A 23,876-nucleotide genomic window follows, 5' to 3' on the forward strand; every position below is an offset into this window, starting at 1 on the left:
TCTTCTGCTTCACTTTGTGCCCATTGCCCCTTGTCCTGTCACTGGGCACCACTGGGAAGAGTCTGGCTCCATCCTTGTGACACCCACCCTTAAGATATTTGTATGTGTTGATGAGATCCCCTCTCAGCCTTCTCTTCTCCAGGCTGAACAAGCCCAGCTCCCTCAGCCTTTCCTCATAGGGGAGATGCTCCAGTCCCCTCATCAGCTTAGTTGCCCTCCTCTGGACTCTGTCTAGGAGTTCCTCATCTTGAACCAGGGAGCCCAGAACAAGTATGTGCTGCTTGTGTCTGTTGTGCTGCCTGTATGGCAATAAAAGGGAAGAAGTTTTTTTTGCCTTCACTTGTAGAGGAGGTGATCCTAAACCCTTACACATGAGATGCAATTGAAGCAATAGCAGTAGCAAAAAAAAACCAAACCCAAACCTCCTGTGCTGAGCCTTGTGGTACCAAGAAATTGGAGTGTGTTCCTAGGCTTTCTCATCTGTGAGTTCTCTTGTTTGTGAACACAGACCAGAGGATGACTCTTCAGATTTTCAGCAGTGAAGTATTTCAAGGGCATGAAAGCTGGCTCTTGTCACTACCTGCTTGATTTGTTATGGAAAGACAGTAATTTGCCTCTGATTTACTGCAGGGCTTTCTGCTAAATCACCAGAACTTGAGAAATTTGCTCTGTGCAAAGTTAACTTTGTTCTCGCCACTCAAACTCTAAATAATGGATATGAAAGGTTTATTAAGCAAATAAGTAAAACTCCCAGGGCTGTGAATTCCATTTCCCACAAGAAATATCAGAAGCCAATCACTTGCCAAACTGAACAAGTCAGGTATTGCAGTTCAGAGAAAAACAAATGATTATTTTGTTTACAGGCTTTCATATTAGGATGAGGGGGGAAAAAATATCATCTCTGAGGGGAAAAATGATTATTGAAATAAATGTATTTCTGCCCTGCCTGTAAGGCAATTTTATTTGTTCTTCTCATGTTTAGGCGCTTTTCTTGGATATTGCAGTAACGGGCACAACAGGCAGGTAGAAGTGCAAAGCCTTTAAATTCGGAAGGACTTTTTCTGTATCTGAAGGCTGTCTTAGATGGGATGTCTCATTAGTCTTAAGTTAATGGCTGCATTTTTAATATTATGATGTGCTCCATAATGCATATTTAGTTCTTCTGGGAGAATTAACCTAGCATGAGATTGTAGAGTGGACACATCCTGGCCTACCTGCTCGTAAATCCTGCACAGCGTTTTGCTTTAAGTAGCCAATGGATCTGTGCGAAGGCAGTGCCCTTCCTCCTTTTCTCTGTAACTGGATGGTGGGGCCTACTTCTGGGTTAAACGATAGCTTGTGGGAGGAGACGTTCTTTATTTAAGACTTAAAATCTTCATCTTTTAACTATTATCTCATTTCCTTTCTTCCTTATGGATGAGGCTTTTCCAGCAATATTAATATTTTACTGGTGAAGCATCTTGCTGATAAATGAAGATCAAGTCTCAAGAAATGAGCTTTTAAACCCAACACATGACAAGTACTTAACAGAGCTAGCCTTTTGGGGAAGTCTTGAAATGTTATGGAAACCAATGTGTAATAACCTCTGTCCCTAAATGTTCTATTTTCCTCTTCCCTTCTCAAGTGCTTAATAGGGACTCTGGTTTGCCCTTGCACCTCTAAGTCTGTGGCGTTTTTTAAATTTTTCTTTTTTGCTTCTGAGGCACCTTTATCTTTGGAAATTTTGCTCAGGTACAAAAGAAATGTGTCTGTGTGTCTAGGCACGGCTGGATTACTTTCCCTGCTAGCAAAGAACACGGTTTGGCAAGTCAAGAGCACTGGTTTCCTTAGCGATGCTAACAGTTGGTGGGCAGACTCAGCCTGGAAGCATTTGTATGAACTCCTTGATGTCTTTGGCACAAAAGAGGGTTAGAAGTGAAATAGCCTCAACTTTGTGAAAACAAGATGTCCTCTATTGGATTTTGTTTTGTTGTTTATCCAGAACTCCTTTAATATTTCAGAAAGGCCATAAAGGACTGACAGATTACAAGTTGCATGAGATATCAAAGTAATTATTTACACTTTCATGCCTCTTTGTGTAGACATGAACAATAAATACCCATAAAGTCTCAGAAGTGGCACTTACACAGTGAGGGATTCAGAATTTTTGATGTGCTAGGGTTTGCTGCTTCTGCTTGTAACTTTATGCTAATACGTGATAGTCCTGCAGTTGGTTTTAAATAAGCTCTGAGGGCTTAACTGTGTCTACAAAGCAGCGTCTGCTGGAAGCCAGGCTTCGATGGGATGCTACGGCTCGTGCCGAGCTGACTGCGGGCAGGGGGAGCAGTCTTTTCTTGCAGGGCCTTTGGTGATCGCTTAATTTTGGTGGTGCACAGGGCTGCTGCAATAGGTGACTTGTGGAGAGCATAGCTTCTACTCTGTAAACTCTTGGGCCATCTGACTTCTTGTAGTGATGTGGCTTTCTTCCCTGACCTGCCCCTGATAGCTGGGGATGATAGCTGCTTGTCACTCCAATGGTGTGTCAGGCACAAAATGGTTTGTTCCCTCTGGTTTGCGTTCTGTGGAGAGATGAGGTTATTGTGCAATTGTGAAACACTTGGGTTTAAATCCTGGAGTCCCTCTCGCTCTCAAATGAGATGCATGTACCTTGTTTCTTAAAATGTCCTGGAGAATTTTATTGCTTAGTGGCACAAATCTTGTGTTGTGTGTGTGGTTTTGGTTTTGTTTTAATTTACTGTCCTAAATTGAGGAAGAGCCAGTGTCTCATGAGAAGAATAGAGTGCAGGATTACACGAATGCAAGAATTTGTGTGTGGGTACTTGTGTCAGTTTTAAGTTGAGCAGGTCTGCAGCTGAACTGTGTCACAATGTTTGAAATGTGATGCTTGAATCCAAATGGTTGTAATTCACTGTCTTTTAAACAGAGAGAATGGGAGCACGAGGAAGGCGATGTTGGAACGAGCTTGACTGGAGAGACCACTGGGTGGAAGGAGGAGGGTGCAAAGAGAGAGATGATTACCCCGGCTCTGAGAGAAGCGCTCACAAAACAAGGTGAGATCCTGCAAAGATGAGGTGGTAGACCAGGCTTTGAAGTCTTAGTAGTAGACTTTTAATAGAGCAAGTGAAAGGTGGTGTTCTTTATGCTAAAGATACTGCTCTGGACCCTCAGTCATGAGGCTCTAACTAGAGGCGGAACAGAGGTCAGGCAGGAGCTGTTTGTACCTCCCTGTTGCAGGGGAAGAAGCTAAAGCCAGGTAAATGCATCTCAACGTGATGCCCACTATAACGCATGGCGAATGTATCAGAGTCTGCAGGGTTTAATGTATCCCCTAAGGCAGCTTGAGAGAGAGAACGATAGTCCCAGGTGTGTCTAGCTCCCAGAGTGTAGGTTTCTCCAAGAATATATAAATATAAGCTTTGCATCTCTGTTTTGCATCTTAGTCCCCTGCTTTTATTTCAGTTTCAAACCCTGACTTTATTACTGAAACTTTATTTCCAGAAAAGGAAGTAGTTCAAACTAACTCTAACAGTCCGCTAGGTGATTAGATCAGTAGTTGTCCTATGAGCTGCAGAGAACAGTTTTAATTAACTTAATGTCTTTTTTAAAACAAAGGGCAAGCATGAGGAAAGCTGGGCTGACAACCTTGCAGTTCAGAAGCCTCAGTTCTGAGCAGCAGAGCCAGGAGAAGGGTGATGTGCACTCTCCCATGTTGCTCAGTTAGAGACTAAAGGGAGTTCAGCCTCATTTCTTTTATCTCAAGATGAGAGCGTGCTTGGTTTTCTTGCCTGCTAAATTGATAGTGTCTCTCCTGATGATTCTGTGAAGGCACTTCTGGTTATTGCAGCGGAGGCTCCTCACTAAGGAGCTGGGCTCTGAAGTTCTGACCATGTTCTGTGTGAGTCCAGCAGCTGTGAGATTCCAACACCTTTGCTCCCCAGGATCTCAGCTGTTCCTTGGCCTGAGCTTTTGTAGGTGACTGGTGTTGCCTTCTGCCCATCAGCTGTGTTTGGTCATTGGGTTTTCTCATTAACCTTAGCACAGCTATAAGATAAAGAGCCGTTCTTTAAATCTATAGTCTGAAGGAATAAAGCAAAGGCTTAGCAAGGAGTGGCAGTGACTTTGCCTCCTCTTCATATCCCTAGTGGTGCTGCTGCTGGCTGGGACCAGTGAGGGGATGGCAGGAGGTTGGTTCAATACATCTTTTCAGCTTCGACTCTGAAGGCTGTAATGTGGTGGCAGTTACACTGCAGTGTGCTGCAGAGCAGCTGGAGCACTGTTACAGCCTTTTATTTTTATTTATTTGTTTATTTAGTTACTATAGTCTGTGCTTGATCCAGAAGTCTGATTGTTCTGCCTGCCTGTGAGGGTGTCTGGAGGGCAGGTGGATTTGGCTAGCAGGACTAGGGAAGTGGGCTGCTGTAGGCCTGGCTGTCTAGAAACGGGCAGCGGGGAGATGAGCATGCTTGTCTGCTGCAAGTCCCCTGATTGAGAGGTTGAAGGGGCCACTGACTCTTTGGAAGGGTGGACCGAGTCCCCCTGACATCTCAGGTTTTGCTTTGGGACCCAGGAACCCTAGAAGAGCTGTGAGAGCCTGTGGCACTGACTTCTGAGAGGGCAGTAGTAAGTGGTTCTTGGCACGCTGTCATGGCTCTTGGGTGCGGGGCTGTGTTGTGCCATGGTAGTCGCAGGGGTGTTTTGCACTGGCTCACTTTCACACCTGGTCTGTAAGGGTTTGGGGATTGAAGGAAATGGTGCCTTTCCAGTGGTATAAAAAGAGTGATCATTTGAAAAATGAAAACAGCGCTGGAGGGAAGGTCACCTTCCTACCATAACTTTTTGTGACATAAAGGCAAACTCTTCAGAGAACTTGGATTTCCTTGTGATGTACCAGGGACAGGAATTCAGTAGCTAGATAATTAAGTATGTAGTTCTCCCTTCCTTCAGCACACGGGGTAGTGCCAGTGTTGGATCAACTAGTAGGATCCACTTAAATCTGCAGCTTTGTGCCTGTATCCTGCCTCTTGCTGGCCCAGCCTGCCCCTCCTCTCCTCTGCTACTCCCACCATTCTTTAATGGTCACTCAGCAGTGAAGAAGAGAAGCTGCCTTTCTTTTTCACATGTCACATAACATTTTTTTCTGCAAATAACAAACCAAGACAGGCTTATGTGGCTATAAAAATAAAACTGCTCCCTCCTTCCCCCAGCACCATTCCCCCCAAAATAACAAGTGCAATGTAGTCAAAAGATAATCTAATTTATTTTTCAATGACTGGTTGCTTTGGGTGTAGGTTCAGTGTCTTTTCAAGATTATCCCTGAGGGCATAATTAGCTCAAGAGAAGGAAAAAAACAGTACCAGCGATTCAGGAGAAAGTGGTTCTTTTAACTTGTAACTGCATAAAGGAAGTTTGCCTTTGAACAACAGCTCTTCAGACTATTGCAATGCTTGCTCTTTTTATTTTGATTCACCTTCAGACAAATTTACCTTCATGTTGATAAACTGAATATTGCTCAAATGATGCTTTTAGTGTAGCACTGGTGTTGAATTTTGGCTAAATATAGCTTTACCTGCTGGGTTGTATAGGTGTTAGCTCTTGTAGTTGCCTGGTTGCAAACACCTTTATAAAGGATGCTCTGTAATAGTTGCTTTTTAAAGTCATAGCCCATCTTGTGTTGTGGGAAAATGCTGATTCCCTTTCCATTGCTGTTCAGGCTTGCATAAAAAAACCAAATATAGCACAAACTATTTAGTGCCTCCAAGTAACAAATACAGCTGGGGAGAGAGAGGCTGACAGTTGAAGTGTTTGGCTCTGTTATATTTGCAGTGGTACCATTTTGCTGTGTTAATGCTTCAGTAGTTTCATCTGTTTAGGTAGATGTCATGAAATAAACTGAAAATAGAAACAAATTTTTGATGCTCATGCTTCCTGTGGTGGTTAGTACATATAGCCTAACATGTTCGCATTTGCTTTCTGCAGTTGCTTGTAGATTCTTGAAGCCATCCCTCCTGGGCTGAAAGGTTTTTTTGCTTGGACTGGGTGCCAGAAGGATTTTGTACATGGTGAAGTTTGCCTTTCTGGAGCTCCTGATCATTGGGCCCTTCGTTCATTTTTTGGGAAGCGCATTTAAATCCTCCTTTAGCTTTAGAGGGAGTCTCAAGCTGCTGTTCTAATAGGAAAGATGACTGTAAAAAAACCCAGTGTGAACCCACAGTGAATCCTTCAGTGTCGCCTGTATCAGCTGTGCTTATTTTATGGGTACAAAAATACTGACTGTCTCTTACATTTCCCTGCTGCTATAAAGTCAGTACAGCAATAGTGCAAAGACCTGTGCTCTGTTTAGGCTGTTAACCATTGTTACTCTTCACTGCTCTTTGATTTGCCAAATGTTTTATTGATAGTGATGGTCAGACTGAAAGCCAAACAAATTGTCATGCCGGATACAAAAGCAGAGGCTGGCAGTTAGGGGAATCGTGGCTCTACTGCAGCTAACTTCTCGAAATATTTGGAGGTCAGACATGATGTCGCATGGTGACAGCCAGTTTCATCATCCCTATCAAGTTACAGTCATATCTAGTAGTGCTTCAGGTTGTCCTTGATAAGCTTCTCTTAAATATTGCAGGAATAAAACAGAATAAAAACAAACTAAAGACCCGAAGAGCTGATTGTTTGCTTGGAGATTCCAAGGACCTGGATTTTCTTAAGCTGCTCATACCGTGTATTTCTGACATGCTCTTTGCTTTGTTCTTTTCTCCTGTAGCACTGCTAAATACGGCTGTGCCTTTTGTGGTAGGCAACACAATGGGAGTGGATTAATGACCCCATTGACATTGTGCGAGTTGTTCTGCTGTGTCTCTGCTACCACAGGTACAGTTTTGCTGCAGTCCAGTTGGATTGTTCTGCCTTTACTGGTTATGTGAGTCTACAGTGTAGCGCCAGGGTGCCCAGGGTACCTCTGTTTTACTTGTATCCAAAGGGAAGTGGTATTAGGAGGCAGTTGGTATCTGAAATAGTATGGGCTGCTTCAGTAACAGCTTGTTTCCATGCTTTGACTTCATGGTTGATATAAAGATGTGCTCTGATCTATATTTTTCAGTGTGTATGGGCAGTCAGGAGGCTGACTTCAGAAAAACATTGAAGATCGGGCTTTTCCAAGTGCTTACCAAACCTGTTTGAGATTAGGTTTTTAAAAGTACTTGGTGGCTTTTGCTGTCCGTTCTTGGACTGACGTTTCCAGTGCTTACTGCTTCTGACCATCTCAGCTTGGCTCACTCTACTGAGTGTTTTGAGTGTCTGGACTCTGGAAATGAGATCCACTGTGCAAAGACACTGCACGGAGGCTGGTGGTGCTGGATGTACAACTCTCACAGGCTGTGCGCTAAAACATTTGCATGCATCTTTGGGATTCAGTGTGCTTTATGTATAGCTATTAAACTCCAGGTGGCACTAGCGGCTCACAGCTGGGTCAGGGATTAGTAACACTGGTGCAGTCCCTGAAATGTACCATGGAATTTAAATATTGGCCATGGGAAGATTAAAAATTTGCATAATAGAAAATTATTCTTAGTAAGCAGAATAAATAGAATGACGGAATGCAGACAAAGCTAAGCCTACTAAACTTCCTTGCAGTTCCTTAGAAAATGTTGGTGTAAAGCAAATACACAGTTAAAGGGGAAGAATCCAGGAAGCAGAAGATGCTGAAGCCCCACAGTGTGGAAGCTGCCAAGAGCTGGTGGTGAGCTGACCGCAATACTAATTTGCTGGTGCAGATGTAGCAGCTTCTCAGGAGCAGAGTAGATGGTGAAAGCTTGGTTTTGTGGGCCAGATTCTTCCCTTGTGTAGTTACTGCAGCTGGTGGATTTACCCCATGTATAACAGGAAAATAAGTGTAAATGCATTTATATTAGAAGTGTGTCTGTGGGGTTCTTTTTTAGGTTTTGGAAGGGCTTTAGAGAGTATTGGTCTTTGAAATTAAGCCTATTAAGCTGGAACAAAATACAAGATACATTCAGGGAAGGATAAAATTTGCTGTCTTTTTTTTTATAACACAGCACTCTCCACAAGCACGGGACAGTTCATACAAATGGAAATGCAGAGAAAGAAATGTGCTCAGAATGACTGAAAAAGAGATGCAATAAAACACAACCAAAAAAAAAATCTTGTCTGTAGCAACTTGTAGTTCTGTCTTACTATTTATGTATTTGTACTTTAGGAAGAGTTGTGCAGGCTGGCTGCCGCCTTCCACTGGAAACCTTTCAGCCAAAGTTGACACTAATATACTGTTGAGTTCCTGCAGATTTCTTGACAATATTCCTATGAATCAAGAAGAGAGACCAAGGCTCTTTTCCTCCTCTCTGAATGATGTGACCTCCAGGTTATGACCCATCCTGTTTGGCTGGCTGGTTACTGTCAGTTGGCAAGGATGAGATTAAGGGCTAGGCACGCATTTGCTGTCTCCTGCCCAGCCAAAGCAGGTAGAAGATGCAAGGGGAGCTGGAGATATGAGGCAGGGCTACAGAAGGCACCGGAGGGACCCAAAGGTCCTCCAGGGGAGAGTAGGTGAGTGTGAGGGGAAAGCCTGGGGTCCGGACAATGGAGCTGTTGCTTTGGCCCTAGCAGGGGAGCTGAGGCAGTGCAGGGCATGTGTTTGTAGGCTGTCTCACAGAAGAACCAGTTTCCCATTCAAGAGTCCCAGCACGTCATCTCTTCTTTTTCTCTGCTTGCTTTACAGCCCAAATGTGAATTGCATGTGTTCTCCTCAGTGGAGCCTTGTGTCTTCCCAACCTCCCAGACAGAGGCGTAGGGATCCTTTTGCTATTCTGAACACTTCAGGGACTTTTGTCTTGCAGGTCTTTATCTTGGATGCAGTGCCTGACAGCAGTTGGAAGGTGACTTGTGGAGATGCTGGTTAGTTCTGTTTTCTTAGGATTGTTCTGGTGGATGGTGATGGATGTTTGCTTGCCAAGCCCTAAAGATCCCTTTCTGGGAGTAGGGGAGCAGCTGTTCTCCTCCTGGGATGGCAAAGCCAATGTGGAAGTTAGTGAAACTATTTGGGCTGAGGAATGGACATATCTTCTCTGTCTTGGCTTGAGCGAGAGGAGGTCTCCAGAACTTGCAATTGATTTGGGGGATGGATTAAAATAGGATGGGCTGCCATGTTGTTGATGCCCATGGCCTCACTTCTGTAAGACGTGTTTTGCTGTGGTTGCTACTGATGGAGGTCACCAGTGTGATGTGTTCATGGCAAACATTTTACAACAGCTCAGCAAATGGTCTGGCTTACCACATTGCCTTTTGTCAAAGGTGCCTAATACAGAAGGGTTTTCTTTTGATTTTTCTTCAGTACTAGTTGATGTAGGTGAACATATCGGTGGTCTCTGTGGCTGTTTTTTTCACAGGCATAGTTTGACAAGAAATTGCGCATTTGAATTTTGGAGGTTTTATTTTCCTACTGCCCAGGTAGCTCTGTGCTGCAAAGGAAAAGCTGCTCTTGGATTAAAATGGACATCTGGGTTTAAGTGAAAAGCTGGATTTTAAGAATTTTTTTAGGTCTCTTACTATCAGCTCTGAGGCTGGAATTTATTAGAGCTCCTGGAACTCCCACCCTTGAACTCTGCAGTCTCATTTTCTTGATAGTAGGTTAGGTTTGGTTTGCCTGCTGAAGCAGCTGTATTTCTTTCGTTAAACTTAGTAGGCCTTTACTATGTGTTAAAAATGTTCAAGATGTTCTTCATTTTGTGTACAATGAGAAGGATCTGAAGCAGCATTTCAGCAGCTCTGCTAAAAGACCAAACTTCCCATCCATTTTGGAATGACAGTATTTTTGTATACAAGGTACAGTCCTGTAGTCTTTTCTTGTGTCGTCACTCCTTGCTCTGAGTTCATGGAAGCGAGTCCTTCCACAAATCACAAGCCTTCTTAAGAGTACTTCTTTTTCCAAAAAAGAGGAAACCTAAAGAGTAGGTCTCCATGGGCTTGGCAAGGGTTTCTTGAAGATTGAGCAATGTTAGGAATGAAACTGGAGGTTTCTCCTATTGTGCTTAGTCAGTCTGAAAAATTCCCCTGCCCAGGTTCCACTTCTTTCTATTTTGGTATAAAATGATGACATAATTTGAATAAGTTCCTCTCACCAATAGCATTTCTTGGTTTTTTTTTCTTATTAATTTCTAGCATCAGAACATTGTCTTTTGGGCAGCAGCTCAAGTGCAGCAATTGTGTTACAACTTTGAAATGGTCCTTAAAGTGCTGGTGATGGATTACTGCTGTGTCGCTGACCTTCAGCTCTGGTACTTTTAAACTGCATTCTTGCAAAATGGCAGGAAACTGAAAACTTTTTTCCCTGTAAACATTCTCCCAGTGTGAAGTTCCCCTTTCTGCAGTGAGTTTCAGCTTTAACAGATAATCATTGCTTCAAACTGGAGGGCTTTTATTTATGGAGGTTGCTTGATAGAACCACAGTGATTTGCCAGCTCTGTATTCCCAGAAGAGCCTTCTGAAAGTCACTTGAGTTTGTGAAGCACATGTGACATCAGCTTGGCTTTTACCAAGCTTATGGTGGCTGCGCTCTTAGAGAAAGATGAAGTCTTTCTTGTATGTTTCAGGGATTTTTTTTTTCAACAACTGATCTTCTTCCACTCATTCTTTCTTTTGCTCTGTGCTTTCAAAGTCTTCTGTTGAAGCAAGCTTTTGGTGGTGTAGAGATCTGTAGTGGAAGGTGCCTTCAGGTTTTCTTCTGGATGCTTTGCCACATCGGGATAGTCGCCAATCTTTGAAAGCTGTTCAGTATGGCTCTCCTACAGATTCATAGTTTTTTAGACTGTGTAGATACCATGATACTGCTTCTGATACAGATGGATGTATTTGTAGAAATTTGGTTTATCTTGGCTATCTGTTCTGCTTTCAAAATTAAAATAACATAATCTCTCACATGCACATAATTCGTCCATGTTCAGGAGCTTAGAAAGACTCGTTATGTGTAGAGCACTGGAAAACTAGCAAAACCACGACCAGAGTACCCTGATATCCTGGGATGTGACATGGGTATATAGACCGTAGCTTCCAGTCTCAGTGGCTGAGAGCTCATAGGGTCCCTCAATGAATTCTTTGATTTTCAGAGCATGGACTTTTAAAACTATTATTTACATGATGGAGTTGAAATCCTGAAACGTAGTTTTAAATGGTTGCAGAACAGTTTTGCCCCAGACAACAGGGCAGTTGCCATCTGTGACACTGGGCATCTCTTTGGTTAAAAGTCTGTCTGTGGTCTGTTAAACTCCAGTTGGATTGTCAGGGCAAGCAATTGCCAAATGTTTATCAGCCTAGTGTTGTCATTGTCTGATAAGACTAATTTCACCCAAAACCTTGTTTAAAAGCTTAATTCATGTCTTATTATAGTTAAAAATGACAATTTCAGTGAAGTTTGGCGGGCTTCTGGGTCATTAAAAATTTATCATCTACAGCAGGATCAACTAACACACAGACTTCTAATTGGATGTTCCTGTGCCTTTAATCAGGAGTTGAGCTGATTACTTTGAGCCTGCTTATTGTTCAAGGCATCCTTTGAATATTAGGCTGTAGAAATGATAAATGGATTGGGTTTGTTTAGCCTTAGTATCTGAAGATTCGTAGGGCCTGTGAGCAGGGACCCATGAAGACAACACATGGCATTGTTTGGAAGGTGTTGTATCCAAATACTCAGTTATTGTTCAGAACTATGTCTTAAGAGCAAAGAAGCAAATGTGTTCACAGGGAGTCTTGGCATACATAGGTGTAGATTTCTGGGCCAGCAGTAAGATTTGGTTCAACCACCATTTGCTTTGGCAGAGCCACAGTCAGGCTGTGGCAAAGCTGATGGAAGAGGTGAGCAAGGCTGAGCTTTCAAAAGGGTTCTCGAGCAGAAGCTGTGATGTGGAAACAGCACTGAGGAGACCTTCATACTGGTTCTTAAACATATTTTCTCCCACTTTTGGTTTGAAACTCAGTGCTGCTTGGTTCTTGCTTAACCCTTTGTGCTTTTTTCAGCCCGAGTTGGTTTGCTGCCTATGTTTTGGCCTGTAGTAAAGCGAGTACTTGAAGAAACAGGCTTTACAGAGGTGGAAGGACTCTGCTCACCTCGAGTAGATGTGTAAAGAGTGTTCGGCCTTGGTCACTGATATTTTTATCTGATTTCCAAGACTGAAAAAGCATGGCAGTGTTCACCGAGCTGGCTTAGCAGGGTAACCACACTTTACCAGTTACTGATGCAGTAAAGGCCTGTGGTTCAGCTGCTTCGTAAGGTGCTTTTAAGAAGTTCTGCAAGTATATGCTGTTTCTTCCTGTAACCATAGCTGTGACTCCTGGCAGCAGCAAACAAGATGAGTAAACCCCTTCTCATCACTAAAGCTGGCTGAAGTTTGTAAGACTCTGTTTTTGATGTTGAACGTGTACAGTTTTCTTGGCCTTTAAAGGAAGCTGTGGGCGCTCCACATGGTGGAAGTTGATTTAAGTAACTTAAGAGAAAATGCCGCAGCTTTGGGCTCCGGAGCTTGGCACCTTGCTCAGTTTAGCTGCTTCCTCTCTTCTCTCAAACAACTCAGTAGTAGATCTGGGCAAGTATGTCCTACTTCCAACTTAATTTTAATCTAAACCCCATTTTAAAGCAGCTATATTACTTTTACTGTCAAGTGATCTGAGAGAGAATAATCTTCCATGAATACTATTGCTGGATTCTGAAAAATGGAAAAAAATTAAGGCTAGGGTTGTGCTGGTTGACATCAGTAAAGAGTCTGGCTTGGACAGCTGTATTAGATGGAGGAATGTATCATACTTTTCCATGCTTGTCAAGAAATCATGTACAGACACAACTTCTAGCAGTGCAGGGAGGTCTTGGTTGAGATTAGATCTTGCTGGACAAACCTGTTTGCAAAGAAATGCGGAAAAAATGGGCAGGACAGACCCAAGGTGGGAGGGGACGATGTGATGCAGCCAAATGCAGTTGCACCTGCCTGACTCTGCCTCTGCCACCAGTGAGTCAAAAGTTGCCACAAGGTCATCTGGGTCTCATCCAGTCCTAGATAAAAGTGTCCCTGGTGTTGCATGTGACTTTGTACACTCAGTGCTGTTAGAGACACTGATTGGGGTTACAGTGATGCCTTTCTCCAGGAAAGGATTGGGTGATCTGCTATGTGAAGTACCAAGGCTTTTTGGCTTACAACAGTTTGTTCTTCCTTGCTATCATAGAATCATGGAATTCTTTGGGTTGGATTTAGACTGGGTATCAGGAAGAAATTCTTTACAATGAGGGTGGTAAAACACTGGCATGGGTTGCCCAGAAAAGTGGTGGAGGCCCCATCCCTGGCAACATTCAAGGCCAGGTTGGACAGGGCTGTGAGCAACCTGTTCTAGTTAGCAGTGTCCCTGCTCCCTGCAGGGGGGTTGGACTGCGTGACCCTAAAGGTCCCTTCCACCCTAAAGCATTCTAGGAAACAAGCAGGGCAGGGTAATTGTGCCACCTTTTGTTGTAGGAGGTGAAGGCCAGTTCTGCTGAACAGAAGGCTTTTTTTTTTCCCTGTTAAGTTCATGCTGGTTGGCAGGAAGGAGACTTGATACCTAAAATTTGATTTCCCTTGAAAGCTTTAATATAAACATCAGCCTAAAGCTGATGGGTGCTGGTTTTGGGGACAACCAGGCCATTGACGTATAAACACTACTGTCTGAATGACACAGTGATTATTTTGATCCCTCTTATTTTTATGCTGATTTTGAAGTGACTTTTAATCCTTCAGACATATCGGTCTCTAAGCACTTTTTTCAAAGAAGAAAAAACCCAACTCAAGCAGTTTGGGTAATAATAGTACTTAGTGCTTAACGAATGTTGTAGAATTAATCCTCCTGGACCAATATATTTCAGTTGTGTTGATCTTAGCTGGGGAACAGGGAAGTGATGTGCAATCAGCTTTCCCCTGGGCACGGAGGAGTGGCTCCCTCATTGTGGCTCCACCATGGCTTGTGGAGGTGAAATTGGTGAACCTGTGAAGTTCAAGCTGAGCCCTGTGTTTCAGCTCTCTTCCTCTGCTTTCAATTCCACTGCGAGTCAGATGATGTTCTCCAGGCTTGGTTAGACCTTCTGAGGAGTGGTGGGAATGTGTCTCCTTGGTCCTGGGGAAGGGTTGGTCCTGGAGTGGCTACTTGGCGCCAGGAAGATGCTTCTGGTTCCCTGTCCTGCTCCCTCCCATGTGCTGTCCCTTGGGGTCAGTGCAGGCATACTGCGTTGCTGGGCTAGACCTGTTAGTCTGCCGTCCTGTCACATGGAAGAGTCTTGGGGCCACCTCCTATTGATTCAAACAAGACTGAGGAATGGAAATAAATCTCCCATTAAGAGCAATGGTTTCAAGTTGGCTGAAGTCCTTTGGGTGGCCTTGGCCTTTGCTCTGATGTGCAGGCCCTCAGAATCAAATGGAGAGTACTGTGGGTGGGCACTGACATCTTGTTGGTAGCGTCACCTTTGGGCCAACAGGGAAGAGCAGCATTGAGACAACGATGCTTAATTTTGGGTACAGATTGATACGCTTTGTGTATCAATTATTGTAAGTTAAAATTGATGGTTTGATTGATTTCTTGTTTTCAGGTTACAGGCTGATTGGAAGCCACTCTGGGGTGAAACTCTGCCGATGGACAAAGGTATGTTCTCTTTTCTTTTATCATTTTATACATTTTAAAAAAAGTGAGAAACTTACTCAGGTATTACAATTTCCAGATGAAATATCCTTTAAAAATGTGATATTACTTGCATGAAAAGAAATTTCATCTTCCAAGCTCTAGTTTTGCATTTCAAGCTATTAAAATCCTGCTGCAAAGAGTGAGAATTTGACCATAGCAAAGAGCTGGGAACATAATTTACTATTGTTTTTCCTGTTATTTTGCTGTCTGCTAAAATATCTCCTGCTTACTGAAATATATGCCAGGAGCAGAACACTGCAGAGAAAAGTGGGAAGGTTACATCACCAGTGTGAGGTCTTCTACAACAAAGATAACACAGCCCGTCATTACACTCGAATGGGCACACGATGGCATTTGAACCTGTTGTTCTGTGACTGATGTGTTTGCTTTGCGACAGTTGGTGCTCCTCCACTGGCTTTCAGCATTTGTCAAGTAGAGTCTGATAGCGAGGTAACTCACTTGTTAATGCTAGGACTTTTAAAAAATTACTCTGTGGAGTGTGTGTGTACGTATATAGTTGTGTGTAATGCCTGTGTGGGTCTACATATGTGTATGTGCACGTAGAGATGAAAAAAGTCATCCTCTGAGCCCTGCAGGTGTAGGCTTCATAAGCCAGTAGCTTTTAAAGTAGTTTGCAGACTTAAATATTCCCAGCAGAGGTGCAGAGCGCTGTAGAACAAACATCAGCCTCTTCTGTACGTTTGTTGTTTCATCTGTCCTTAGCAGGGCCCCAAGATGCTCAGAAGTTGAAAGCTGGTCTATAATGTTACGTGTTTGGGGAGTAACATTGATATAAGGTACTAAGGCCTTCAGCACTTGCAGGATGGTAAATGATGGGAATCATCACCTCATTTAAAATGCCAGCACATCCCTAATTCTTGTGCTGTGGCAGTGATCATCAGTTCCTTGGACTCTCCTCTCTCTCTTGCTGCATGATTAACTTTGTTTATTTTTGAAAAGAGCCCTTTGAATGGTAATCACCAAAGTGGGTGGCTGCAGTGAGGTTTCCTTATTGAAATGCCTGGTATCAATGAACTGTCTCATCAGAAGACTTGTTCTCATCAACAGTTTAAAGAGCCCACTACTGTATTGCCATGAATATTTGTCAGACGTACTGATCCCACTGATGTTTCTGCTGTTTACCCTTACAAATATTTCTCTCTTCTATCACTTCTAGTGTCAGGGAAGGCCATGAAACGTTTAAAGAAACTCTTGTCAAACTTCATCAATGCTGTGACTGAGAGAGAAAACCAGAGAACTTATTTTTATTAAAGAACCAGAATTTGATGCAGCACTGTAAAGCCATTTCACAAAATAAATAGCAGCTCTGTGTGCTTAGATAGGACCATACTATTTTTAGCTTAAGCAGGAATTGAATGTAAAGTGTTCTAATAAATGGAGCTGAAATTGGTTACAGGCAGTGGCTTTGACTCAGATCCACACCGATATATGCACATCTTCAGGAGGCTTGTTTGAGATTTGTATCGGCAGAAAGCAGGAACAGGGCTAGAAGGCTTGGTATTAGTGGAGTTTCATAGCACTATCTCAGATTAAAATGATAGTGTTCTGTCATCTTCTGGAAAAGAACATAAACCCTCTACGTTTTCGGAAGAGTCTGATTTGCTTGTCTTACGGAGTCCAAAATATAACTTGCTGTCCTAGAATTTGTGAATCTCCTGAAATCTCGAGGGATGGGTCGAAAACCCAGCATTTTCCATCTTGTTTAATCTCCGAACTACGTAACAAGGCTGTGCATATGTTAGGGGTTACCTGGACATTCTTTCCCTGCTGCTCAGTGGAGGCTTTCTCCTGGATCACCAGGACTTTTCAGGGTAGAGCAAGGTAGATTAAAAGTTACTATGTCATATTTCAGTTTTTCTCCTGGGAGTAGTAAAGATTCTTTCTCATTTATTATTATTTAACCGAGATATTGAAAGACAGTCTTTGCTCCAAGCAACTTGCATGCTAAATAGGAGATAGATCCTGGTGGGAAGGAAGGCGCAGTGTCCTGCTGGAGCCACTGACTGGTGTGAATGAAGGTTTATAAGGTCAGGGTGTTTGTTTAATTTAGTACTTGAAGAAATACTGTGCTAGACAAAAGAATTGAGTGTTCAGTAGTACAGCCTTGAAATTGATCCTTGTTACTCTTTAGTGGGCTTTTACAATAATATTTCTTGCAGCTTAAGTGGCCTCACCTGCTTTCTTTTGCTGGCTGATTTGCTTAAAAGCTTTAGGAAAGTGCATTGTTATGCTGTGGTGTTGCAAGTGAAGTTATTGATTATGTTGAAGTTTCTCTCCTCTAAAACAGTTGTAAATTTGACACTGTAAATGCCTTGTTTCTGTAAGGCTGTATATAAACAATCAGACTGTATACTGATCTGCTTGCTATGAATTTCTTTCCACCTCTGTCATTATTCAGACCTGTTCTGCAGCCGTGACCTTGCTTGCAATGGCTGTCACAGTTACAGGCACCAAAGTTACTACTGACTGGAAACTGCAGATATGCCCAGGGAGCAGGTTTCAAGCCTTTGCTCAGTTTGGTTACAGGTGGTGTTTTAACTTTCTTGGTATTTGTATATGTCTTTCTCTGCTGCTAGTCGATGCTTCGAGGCAGAGGCGGCTGCTACAAACACACATTTTATGGAATTGAGAGCCACCGCTGCATGGAGGCCACACCGAGCCTGGCTTGTGCAAACAAATGCGTCTTTTGCTGGAGGTAAAATACCAATGTGGTTTTATTTTGGGATGGGGGCTCTGTTCCACTCTGTCCCTCAGACCTAGAACAGTGTTACTTGTGTGCCCTTTTCACTTGGCAATTGAGAGAGGAAGGGTTTGGAAGGGAGCGGCACTGTTCCCCCTTCCTACCTGTACTCCTCCCCTTCTGAGAGTGGTGGAGCCCCTGGGTTAGGCATGGTAGGGGGGAGCTGGGTGGGTGGGCTCCACAGCTCAAAGGCTGAACAGGATCTGAGGGCTCACTAGTGCCACCTCCCCTGGAACCTCCTGTGCAGCCAGGTCCTGGGCCCTGGCAAGTTCAGACGATCTGGGTACCTGTGGAAAGAGGAATCAGGGAGGCAGGAGATGGACACCCTTCTATGTACTGCCCTGTAATTCCTGCTCCAAGCACTTCACAGAGGTTTGGTTCCCTCTGGACATCACTGCCTGAGGCTCCCCATGGCTCCTGGTGCTCTGGAGAATATGGGCTGGCTCATGTTGAGCAATGCCATCAAGGTGCTAAGCAATGTATCTTTGTTTTGAAATTGGACCATTTTTCTTATTTAAGTACCTTCACCCCCACCAATTCAATTGCGTTCTCGGTGAGTGAAAAGTGATGACTTAGTAACTGTTGCCTTCCTAAAATGGTAGCTAATAAATGACTTTCCATTTTAGTCAGTAAAGTGACCCCCTTTTCTCAGAGGAATTACTTTGTTGTTAATTCTCTAAACAAAATGAGCTTTGCCTGGATCTGAACTGTGAGCTGCTCTGTCACTGCTTGCTCACTGAAATGCCTGGGTTTGAGGGAGGCTTTTGCTAGGATGGGGGAGTTGCAGGCTGGGATTGGTGAGAGTGAGACAGAGAAGCTCAGCAGAAATAAAAGCAGTGATGTGAAAGCGTACTGCATGGGAGGACGTGGAGGTTATTCTTTGAGCTCTTTTGTCTTCTGCCTTGCTAGCTAATTCAAACCATGAGGGCTGCGCTTCCTTTGGTATTTATGCCTATCCCAAGGGGCTGGCTGCCAATAGCACTTATTCCATCCCTAAGCCTGGATGTCCAACATCCCGTTATTTCCATGCAAAACCATTCAAATTCCTCTGAGTACCACTTCCTCTCTTTCATAGTCTTCAGGTTTTAATAATGCAAATATTTTGAGAATGCTTATAGCCCTTTTGCAGTGATGCTGTCATCTGTACTTTTGAAGGCACTTTGAAGCTGTCTCCCATGTTAGGGTTAAGGATAAGCAATAGACACTGGTCATCCTGTTAAGTTTGCATTTGGGAGTCTAACAGAATTTTAATTGGTGCCCTCGATGGGCTTTCATTGTGCAAATGGCATGTTTTGTGTGCAAGTTTTGCTGCTTCTCTGCAGAGCAATCTAATGACTGGGAAGAAAAATGTACTGCTTGTTCCTTTTTCCCCAATATATTGGCTAGCAGGGGCGCATTTAATTTTGCAGTGGTGACTGTACTAGTAGGAAGAAGACTGCCATGCATATTATCCCTCTGTCCTTACACAGAAGGTACATAAACACCAAATAGAAAGCAATAACATCACCAGAATGAGACATTTTGTTCCTAGCATTGCACTGCAGTCCATTTAACACTGTTCCCTTTCAAAATGGCCCAACTCTGGTATTTCTTAGCAGCAGCAGCCCGTGTCTGGGGTATGGGACTGAACTGGGGAAGTCAAACAAGTGTAAATTGAAAAGTGCAGTAATTGGGATAAATCACTGTGTGTGATGCCTTCTGTGTGCCTCTAAATCATCATCATGTAGCTGTCATTTGTCACTTCTAAGAGGAATCCTGGAAACAGTAGCCCTAATGAAAACGAATGCTAGAATGCTTATTTTGCTAGTGGTAACAACCTGACTGCAAGGGAACAGCTTTCCAGGGATGCTGCTGAAAAATATTCTCATTTATTTACCTTTTGTGGGTGAAATGCATTGCAGTTGTTGGACTTTCCCACGTGGACTGCAGCTGCGTGTCTGCTCAGACCTCTGAGTTGGCGTCTCAGGTTGAGACTCGTCCCAAGGCTGGCTTTATGTACACCTTAAGACATAAAGCAGAACTGAAAAAAGCTTTCTCTGCTTTGATTGCTTTTTTCAGACCCTGTGCTTGGGCTGTGAGGCCTTTCTGTGGCTGTGAGCTGTGCCAGGGCAGGGTAATTTGGTTCAGGAAGGGGAGGCTTCTGTACCTGCTCTCCCCCCTGCCAGCTGCATGCCAGCACACTTCACAAACACTGCAGCCAGGACTATCTTTTTTTATTAATTTTAAACCCACCGTGCCTTGCAGATCCTTAACCACGTGAGACTAAATATGTAGAATCACAGGCACTGGTGGCTGGGTAGGATAAGCATGTTACCTTCTTATTAGCAGTTACCATCTGTGCTCTTGGAGACATATGAAGCAATAGTTTCTATATACTATTGGCAAAATGTTTTTAATACAGGTTTTAAGCCTTTCTGGTCTCGTCATGCAGCTCTGCACACTAAGTTGCAGATAAGACCACTGCGATTCTTTTTACCTCTTGATCTCTTCTTTCAGGATTTTGACATTTGTGGAGTCTGCCAATGTTTCCAGCTGCATAACCACCGCAGCTCTCCCAGGATTGCTGAGGAAAAGGCCAAGGAGCCTGTTTGTTTTCTCTCCTTGCTTTGGCAAGAAAGGCTGCAGTTCAGCTGCTTTCCTTGGATGTCATCGTAGTTGGCTGGTTGTGACTGACGTAGTCTGGCCCTCAACCAGGAATCGTGGGTGGAGCCAGCATCCAAACACACTCAAAGTTAGGGTTTGTGTAAAAGACGTAGCTTGACTCTGCCCTGGAGACCTTCCCTCTCTTCCTTGTCCCTGGAAGCAGTACATCCTTTGAGCCTGCTGTGCCTGTGTGATGTGGTGCCCCCATGCCGGTGTGACTGCTGCCTCCTGCTCCCCTGCCTCGCCCCTTCTGAGCTGGCTCAGGGTTTGGCCATGTGGGTTTATAGGGTGGCAGCTTCCTTGGCGGGTAGGAAAAGCAGATTGTCCATTTGTATGGCATTCCCCCTGCGTGGCAGCAGCTGTGCTGTGTTGAACTCCTGAGGCTGTTGCATCAAGAGCAAGGAGGGGGGAGAAAAAAAGAAACACCTTAATTACTGCAACATCCCTAAGTCATAATTCTCCCTACCAAAATGGTCTGCCACTATCCATTACTGCTTTCAGCTGGTCTCGCTGGGTTTGTAGTGTCTCTTTAGCTTAATTGTCTAAATGAAAATGTGCAAGTGACCAAATCTTTTAATCAATTAGAGCAAGTGTGGGGACCGAGGCGCTCTGATGCTGTGTATTGCAGCACAATTGCCAGGCAAACCTGATTTGATTATATTTTCTGGCAGAGTGTCTAAAGCCCAATCAATTATTGTGGAGAGATGGGACAGCTAAATAAGATTTAAATTAATAGGGTTTATTATTTTTGCATCTGAGGAGGCAAACCAGACAGAGTGAAATATCCCGTAAAGAAATTGGTTCATATTTCTTCTTCTGTAACTTTATGATGTTTATACCTGTACTTGAAGGTTTCAGCTTTAACTTGTACAGCATGCAGCAGGTGAAGTTCTGTTCAGACAATCTAAATAAGTGTGTGGCCAAAAGCCAGTGATCACAGTAAACCCTGCAAAATGAAGAGATTAATAATCTCCAGTAGGAGAGGTACTTAGTAAGGTCTTCAAAAAATTAGGAAGAAGCTGAAAACATAGATTAGAACAAAATCTCATTAAGTTGACTCCAGAGGCTAAATTCTTCAGGGAAATGCGAAATGTTATAATATCAGCAGAGTTGACACTGCAGGTTTGTAAAACTTTAAAACCTGAGCCGGAAAGCTCAGTCTCCTGCACCTCCAGCCTCCTGTCATTGTTCTGCAAAGGTGATGCTCTACTGTGCCAGTTTGGTTATTTTTTGCTTACAGGATAAATATATTGTGACCCAGGGTTCGTTGTTTTCTTCAGATTGGATTCTCCACTGGCTTCCAGGAGTTCTTGAAGGAACCATATAAATGGGGTGGGGACAGGACATCATAGAATACAGCTACTTTGTGCCCCTGTTAATTGTGGAGGGGGAAGGAGGAAGTTTCGGTGCCTTTATGTGCTGCTCTGCCAGCACTGTAATAATCAGGTGTTTCTAGAAGATGTTCGTGTGGTCCCTCGGGTGTGATGGGAGCAGGCCCTGGGGACTCTCTTGGCAGGGTGCTTACATGTCAGCCTGCAGGAGCCTTGGCACTGTGCTCGGGCGCTGGCGATGCTGTTGGTGCTTGCTGTTGAGTTGCATCGGTTGCTCAGGACCGTGCACAAGGATGCGCTGCTCAGGGGGGCTCTTGGAATTAATTAGATGTGGTTTTGCCAAATGAGGTGCAGAAGCATGGGGGTGAAGTCACTGTAAATGCACTTAGTCCCCAAAGTAGTATCTGCCGTGTGAGGATTCCCAGCTTACAGTGGACAGTATTTTCAGTCCTGTTATGCAAAAGGGGTATGAGAGGAAGAAAAAGTACCCTGCCAGCAACTTACTGGGATTGAAATCTACTTTCCATCTTAGAGCAGTGCATGTCTTCCTGGTCTTGGATGTGTTGAAGGCTTTTGTAGTTGTCATTACTAGTTTATGTATATATGGCATCAGTAGTGGCTATAAGCAGATTGATGGCTATGAAATGCTCATGTGTGTCTTAAGAGTTGCTGAAGGCAGTTGGTGACGTGGTACCCAGTTACAGTAATCAGTAATGTGATAGAGTGATCATGGCTTTGAAAGCAACCCTGTACATCCTGACATGCAAGCTAGTTTTGAAATAATCTGAGACTGTGCTGAGCATGGCTCACTGAGGAGGAATGAAATACTTTGACAGAAGCAGAGGGCAGACTTCTGGGAAGTGTTCAGTATTGCCTGCCTTTCTAGAAACTGCTCCTCTTAAAAAAAAAAAAAAGTGAGCATTTCTTTGTGTTGGGATGTAGTTTTTCAGTATATTCCATCCTTAAGATTTCAGAAGGGCGAGTTAGAAAAGAATCGTAGAATCGTTCAACTTGGAAAAGCCCTTTAAGATCACCAAGCCCAACCATTCCCCTAACCCTGCCCTAAACCCTGGCCCTCAGCACCTCGTCTGCCCGGCTTTTAAATACCCCCAGGGATGGGGACTCAACCCCTGCCCTGGGCAGCCCCTTCCAGTGCCTGACTTGTAGGGAGTGAGAAGGGCTCCCCTCAGCCTCCTCTTCTCCAGGCTGAACACCCCTAGCTCCCCCAGACACTCCCCAGCAGCCTTGGGCTCCAGACCCCTCCCCAGCTTCCTTGCCCTTCTCTGGACACGCTCCAGCCCCTCCATGTCCTTCTGGGAGTGAGGGGCCCAACGCATTTGAGGGGCGGCCTCACCAGGGCTGAGTACCAGAAGTGGGTGCTTCTAAAAATCATCTGAAGTACAGTACTCTCTCAGTTCAGAGGAACTGGCAAAACTGACCTGGTCCTCGCTATAGGTGCTACCATGAGCTGCTGCCGGGTGTTGTAACATGACCAAGTAATCTTACAAGGAGCAGACTAAATTTATTTTGATTGAGCAGCTGATCTGAAAATTCCTGGGAGTTAGTGAGGATTCAGCTGCAGGGCACTCCTAGGGAAAATGTAGAAGTTATGGGTTGATTTATTTTGTTTGCTATAAAATTCATCAGTTCATTTTGGGCTTTTTTACCTGTTTCTGAAAATTCTTTTATTTAAGATGATTTTAAAGCATGAGAAGTCCAAATTTTCTTTTGAAGATACTGAATACTTTGTCATTTTTAAAACGGGAGCTTTCTTTGGATGTTCAGATACCCAAACTCTTGATTTCAGCCTTATTTCCGCGTTTTTTTCTTCACTAATATTGTTTAAATTTATCAGTATTTAGGTATAATTCCATGCCTTTTGAAAAGCTGCTTTCTCTTCCTGAGTTCACAATAAATCATTATTTTGCTCACTCCTACAGCTAACAAAAGATCGCTCAGAGCAACATACGAAGTAATTGCCTGTTATTTAATAGGAAATTTCTTCAGAAACACTGTGTTCCTCTTCCTCAGACAGCAGTCTAGGGAGGGATTTTTTTTTAATTGTTGTTCCTATCAGAACTTACCTTTTTTTATTTATTTTGCAAATGAGCATCATCCAATTTGTAGAAGGTAAATCTGAGAGTCTGTGCTACCGAACCAGTGGTAACTAATCTTTGATCCAAGCTTTTGACCCTGATTTGTGCTCTCTTACAAAGCGGTGCTACTTAGTGTTTCTTTGGGCAGATTATGAGAATATTGGGTAAACTAGTGTCAAAGTCTCAACCTCTTCTCCTTCCCCTTTGCCTACAAGGACCAGTGATAGTCTTGGCATGACATGGTCTCAGCAGGTTCAGTCTGACTGTTACCTGTCTTGGTGCTGGGGCTCACAAATGCTTATTTAATCCAGTTTGTCCTGAGGAACTGGAAGGTAAGAGGGGCTGGGATGG

The 23,876-nt window shown here is 43.7% G+C and overlaps 1 protein-coding gene across 4 annotated transcripts in view; it reads left to right on the forward strand.

The window, feature by feature from the left end:
• LOC104131883 (S-adenosyl-L-methionine-dependent tRNA 4-demethylwyosine synthase TYW1) overlaps positions 1-23,876 on the forward strand; it is a 119,442-nt gene that overhangs the window by 17,667 nt on the left and 77,899 nt on the right. For all 4 annotated transcript variants that reach the window (XR_004842790.1, XM_009645099.2, XM_035900542.1 and 1 more), the window contains exons 7-9: positions 2,924-3,050; positions 14,603-14,655; positions 17,292-17,410. Coding sequence is in view for 3 of the 4 variants with exons in the window: in XM_009645099.2 (XP_009643394.1) it covers positions 2,924-3,050; positions 14,603-14,655; positions 17,292-17,410 (299 nt within the window). In the remaining variant the exon portion in view is untranslated. The remainder of the gene's footprint in view (positions 1-2,923; positions 3,051-14,602; positions 14,656-17,291; positions 17,411-23,876) is intronic.

The sequence above is a fragment of the Egretta garzetta genome, unplaced genomic scaffold (assembly GCF_000687185.1).
Source record: "Egretta garzetta isolate BGI_Z169 unplaced genomic scaffold, ASM68718v1 scaffold108, whole genome shotgun sequence".
NCBI lineage: Eukaryota > Metazoa > Chordata > Aves > Pelecaniformes > Ardeidae > Egretta > Egretta garzetta.